General features: G+C 34.5%; 2 protein-coding genes and 1 non-coding gene across 3 annotated transcripts; all 3 read left to right on the forward strand.

Annotated features, from left to right (window-relative positions):
• The first annotated feature begins 1,027 nt into the window (after positions 1-1,027).
• Positions 1,028-1,807, forward strand: LOC107448554 (uncharacterized). Its single transcript, XM_016063800.2, has one exon. It carries the CDS (start codon positions 1,028-1,030, stop codon positions 1,805-1,807), a length of 780 nt encoding a protein of 259 aa, XP_015919286.2.
• Positions 1,808-2,978: 1,171 nt separating this feature from the next.
• On the forward strand, positions 2,979-3,659 carry LOC107448895 (uncharacterized). Its single transcript, XR_006227013.3, has one exon. It is a non-coding gene; the product is annotated as an uncharacterized LOC107448895 (transcript).
• Positions 3,660-4,847: 1,188 nt separating this feature from the next.
• Positions 4,848-5,549, forward strand: LOC139425739 (uncharacterized). The gene is made up of 2 exons (XM_071181683.1): positions 4,848-5,017; positions 5,096-5,549. The coding sequence occupies exons 1-2, from the start codon at positions 4,848-4,850 to the stop codon at positions 5,547-5,549; spliced, it is 624 nt and encodes a 207-aa protein (XP_071037784.1).
• Positions 5,550-5,764: the final 215 nt, after the last annotated feature.

Raw genomic sequence — 5,764 nt, forward strand, 5'->3', positions numbered from 1 at the left:
GCATATTTGAGGTCACCCCCTGGAACCATTAAGATTGACACTTAGTTCGTGAAAATCCGATCATTAGAACGAAAGTTATTCAGGGTGATTCGTTTTTTTTTTGCGGACTGTACAACCCATCTTTATGTTATGCATCAGATTCATTGATAAAAATTGGTGGAATGGCAACAGAATGCATTTTTCCCCAGGCATTAAAATGGAAAGGTGAAACACCAAGTATGTGTTGTAGCAATGGAAAAATTAAGCTCTGTGAACTTCAAACACCTCCTGAACCTCTACTGGCATTGTTAACAGATTCTTCAATTGAAACAGTACATTTTCAAAGTAACATTAGAAGATACAATTCATGCTTTCAGATGACATCATTTGGATATGGGAGTGAAATTCAGGAACAAGGCTTTATGCCTACTTTTAAAGTTAAGGGACAAGTGTACCTCAGAATAGGAAGTTTACAACCACACATAGTTGATAAGCCGAAATTTCCTCAATTATACTTTGTAGGTGATCAGGAAAAGCAATCCGAACAACGTTGCAGGAATGTTTTGCAAGCAAAACAAGCATTTGTTTCAAGTTTGCAAGAAATGTTGCATGAACACAATAATTACGTGAGAAGTCTTAAGTTGGCCATGGAGAAAATGAATCCTGAATTAAAAGTTATAATTCAGGCAGATAAAACACCTGTCGGTCAGCATGAAAGACGATTTAATGCTCCAAATACATCGGAGATGGCAGTTATTCTTGCAGGTGATGTATACAGTAGCAAAGATATAGTATTGGAATTAAAAAGTAATGAAATTAAAAAAATTGCAGAAACACACCGAGCATATGATGCATTGCAGTATCCTTTGATGTTCTGGCAAGGTGAAGACGGCTACCATTTTGAACTAAGGCAAGTAATCCTAACTACTGCCCGGCTTATAAGAAAATTTCAGCCATGGATTTTTATGCCTATCGAATTATGTTTCGAGCAGCAAATTTCAATATTATTTTAAGATGCAGGAGAATTTTTAATCAATTTATTGTGGACATGTTCGCAAAAATTGAATCTGAGCGACTGAGGTTTGTACTCTTGAACCAGAAGAAATTACGTGTTAAAGAGTATGTTCATCTCAAGGATGCCCTAAACAGAGACGGGAGTGTTAATGATATTGGTAAAATGGTAATTTTACCTTCTACATTTACTGGTGGTCTACGCTACATGCATGAACGAACTCAAGATGCGATGACATATGTTAGAAATTACGGGAAGCCTGATTTGTTTATTACATTTACCTGTAATCCACAGTGGCAGGAGGTTACCAATGAAGTAATGCCTAGGCAGAGAAGTCACGATCGACATGATTTGCTAGCAAGAGTTTTCCATCTTAAACTAAAAGCTCTTATGATTCTCATCAACAAAAGAAAAGTATTTGTCTCTGTTCAATGTTTTATGTACACAATAGAGTGGCAAAAACGTGGTCTTCCACATACTCATATTTTAATTTGGCTGTATGAAAAAATCCATGTTCATAGCATAGATAATGTAATAAGTGCAGAAATAGCAGATCCAGAAATTAATCCAGTTTTGCATGATGTTATTAAGACACAAATGATATATGGCCCTTGTGGGATCCTGAATCAACAGTCTCCTTGCATGAAAGATGGAAAATGTACAAAGAGGTACCCTCGAAGTTTTTTGAAAGAAACACAAACAGGGGAAGATGGATATCCCCTGTATCGTCGACAGAGTCCAAAGGATGGCGGTTATACGACAGTTAAAAAAGTACGGAGTTCTGATATTGTTATTGATAATAGATGGGTATACTAAACTGCAATGTTTCTTGACAATGGAGAAATATGCTGAGGGCAAACGAAGAAAATAGTTCCCGGCGCGATGTCTCTATTTCGAGGTAAATTACGCATTTCACAATAGAAATATGATAAGTTATCTTAACCCACACATATATAGCGTTAATTTGCTATAATTTTCTTAAAATTTTATATATTTTCAAATTTACGAACGGCGCATCGCGGAATGGTATCTTTATTTAGAATTGAAGGCATTAGCCAATGAGAGCTCACGATCAACAGATCCCGCCAAAGCGCTTTTAGGGAGAGCTTTTGGCGTGTAATTTCGCGCCCGCTTTATTGCATATTATCTTTAATCTTTTGCTGTGGTGTAGTTTATTTTTTATCGTTTGAGAAACCAGGTTTTTTTAAAAGCTAATATAGCGTTATTATTCTACCTATTCGTTAATTTCGTTATTATTAGTATAATGGAATCTACTCCTAAGTTGAACTACGTCTTTCAAATCCACAAGAAAGGCAGCGCTTTGAAAAGCTCTGAAAAGACAATTGTTATGAATGTATTTCATAAATTGCGAGAAGGGAATCCCAGCGATTCTATGAATGATGTGCTGTGTAAAACTTCGGACTTAACTGGCGTATCTACCAGCAGCATCTCACGGATGCAAAAAAAATATGGCGTTAATGGCTCATTTTCCACTCCTGGGAAAAGAAAGACCTGCAAGAAAATGCAAAGGAACTAGACTACAAAAGTTTGATGACTTTACTTTGTGTGTCATTCGTCGGAAGGTGCACTTGTTTTTTAAAAGAAATGAAGTTCCAACCGTGGCTAAAGTTATGAAAGTAATCAATGAGGATTCTGACCTTCCGAACTTGACTGTTGACACAACCAGGAGGCTAATGCTCGATTTAGGATTTGTGTATAAGAAGCGATCCCGCAATTCAGTGCTGATAGAAAGGGAAGATATACAAGTGTGGCGACGTCAATTTTTAAGACAAATTCGTCGGTACCGAAATGAAGGAAGGAACATAATTTACACCGATGAAACCTGGGTGAATTTTGGTCACACAAAAGAAGCAAGACACATTTATAAAGAGACCGAAAGATGCATTTATGTCAGGCCTCTCAACTGGACTAAAAGCGCCTTCCGGAAAAGGATCCAGGTTGATCATTACCCATGCTGGAGGTGAGAATGGTTTTGTCAAGGAAGCTGAAGATATCTTTAAAGGAAAAAAAAGGTAAAGGTGATTACCATGAAGAAATGAATGGTGATTACTATGAAAATTGGTTTCAAAATAAGTTACTCCCCAACCTTGCTGCCAATAGCATTATTGTGATGGACAATGCATCATACCACAGTGTTTTTGTGGAAAACATTCCTAACTCTTCCACCAAAAAGGATGACATTCGACAATGGCTGACATCGAAAAACATTTCCTGGAGCTTTGACATGCTAAAAGCTGAACTTCTGCTCCTCGTGTCTAATGTCCGTAACAAATATGAGGGCTATCGGGTTGATAGACTAGCCGAGCTTCAAGGGCATACTGTTTTGAGACTGCCACCTTACCACTGTGAACTTAATCCAATTGAACATATTTGGAGTATTGTGAAAGGTAAAGTTGCAGCCGAAAATAAAACATTTAAAGAGAATGAAGTGAAACAGATCACGAAAGAAGCAATTCAAAACATTTATACTGAAACATGGAAGAACTGTGTTAGCCATGTTATTAAAGAGGAAGAACTAATGTGGGAATTTGACGGAATGTGTGATTTTACCGTTGAAAGTTTGGTTATTAATGTTGATCCTGAATCAACTGAGACTGCTTCCGAAGGAGACACCAGTACTGATGAAGTTATGTGTATGTCATCATAAATGAAACATGAATTAATTTTTTATTTTTAAGGAATAAATCTTGCAGTGTGTCATCCTTAATACCTACTAAGCTAAACAACTAACTACTAAGTTTAACAACTAAAAACACAATAAAAAGAACTAGTAAATAACTTGTCTTTAATAGTATTAATCTGTAAAAAAAAACTATCGAAAAAAATAATTCCTTTAAGTATATTTTGTTTCAAGTGGACACATTTAAAAGTAAAAATAGGTACTATTTAGCTTTAAAAAAATTAAGTATACTTTTCTAAAGTGTAATAGAACAGTAACAATGTAAAGGGGAAATTTAAGAGACTGAGTATACAAAAATGAAATGGTCAAATAAGAATAGAATATTCTAATGTAAATATAAAGAAAGGTTGTGGTGTAAAAATACTGTTGAAAGGCTGAAGAAAATGATTGACTGTTGGGAGTTTAAATAAATATTTAAAAAATGATTTTTTTTAAATAAATAATTGAAATTGCGATTTTATTTAAAAAGTACTTGAAATTGAGATTTTTTTAAAAGTGATATAAATCAAATATTTTTTTTTAAATCAATTTATTTAAATCATTGACACCCTGATATTTAGGTTGAGAAAAATATTGATCAATTGAAAAAAAATTACACAATAATATCAGATTTATTTATTCAAACATTTGAGTATTGTTTTGAAATAATTTGTTAAAAATTAAATTTTTAAATATATAAAATTATGTAAAAATTAAAATAACAAACTCATAAATCGAATATATTAAAATTCTATATTTTTTAATTTATAAAATTTCAGAATATAAAGTTTACATATATTTATTATACTAGATTACTTAATTATGATTACATAAAATGAATCTTTAAATTTATTATAAGTGTTTCTGATAATTTGACCAATGATTTTCTAACAATCAAAGTGCCAAACAAAATGCTTAATCCGATTATTGCGCCAAATTGGAAGCTGGAAGAGTGTGACGTCATTTCGATCCTGCTCCTTACAACCCTACGGCTGAACTTATTTCTCCTTCTTCCTCCGCCAGCCGTGACGTCATTGTCAAGAAACTTTGCATTCTAGTATAGTTCGTTTTTGTCCATTGTTGTTAAAAACTTTTAATGCTCATATTAATGTGGAGTTTTGTAATTCGATAAAATCTATAAAATATGTTTGCGAATATGTAAACAAAGGATCTGATATGGCTGTATTTAACATTGCCAACGGCGAAAGTGTGCATGATCTAGTACAGCATTATGAAATAGGACGATACATCAGTAGCAACGAGGCAGTGTTGTGTATTTTGGGTTTACCTATACATGAAAGGCATCCAACAGTTGTTCATTTAAGTGTACACTTAGAGAATGGCCAGCGAGTTTACTTCACAACAGAAAATGCATGTTAAAGAGCTCAAGCTCCACCAGCCACAACACTTACTTCTTTTTTTAGCTTATGTCAAAACGATGATTTTGCTCGCACTTTGTTGTATAATCAGTTGCCGAAGTACTATACATGGTCTGCAAGCAGCAAAAAGTGGGTTCGGCGGAAATCTGGTCAGATAGTATCTGAAGACCCAGGAATTAAATCAAGTGATGCACTTGGTCGCGTCTACACTATTCATCCTAACAATTCCGAATGTTTTCATCTTCGACTACTGCTTCATGAGGTGCACGGACCTACATCTTTCAATGACTTAAAGATTTTTGGAAAAATAAAATGCGAAACATTTAAGCAGGCTTGCCAGGTAAGAGGACTTCTTGAAGATGACTCGCATTGGAAAAGCACGTTAGAAGAAGCTGTTGTTGTTCGATCACCTGAAATACTGCGTAATTTATTTGTTGCAAACATGTTCTATTGCAAACCCTCTGGAATTGTGGAATTTACAAAGAGAAAGTATGGCTGAAGATGTTTTGCACCAAGCCAGGATTAGAAGTACTGACATGGATTTAAATTATGATGATGCCATCTTCAATCAGGCATTAATTCTTCTTGAAAACAAGGTCAAAGAATTGGGTGGTTCTGGTTTAAAAACTTATAGACTTCCTTTGACACAACAAACAGAACCATTGACTTAAACAGAGAAATTTTTAGGGAAACAAATTACAATACAGATGAAAT

The sequence above is a fragment of the Parasteatoda tepidariorum genome, chromosome 4, assembly GCF_982258835.1.
Source record: "Parasteatoda tepidariorum strain Cologne lab strain chromosome 4, Ptep-v5.0, whole genome shotgun sequence".
Classification (NCBI taxonomy): domain Eukaryota; kingdom Metazoa; phylum Arthropoda; class Arachnida; order Araneae; family Theridiidae; genus Parasteatoda; species Parasteatoda tepidariorum.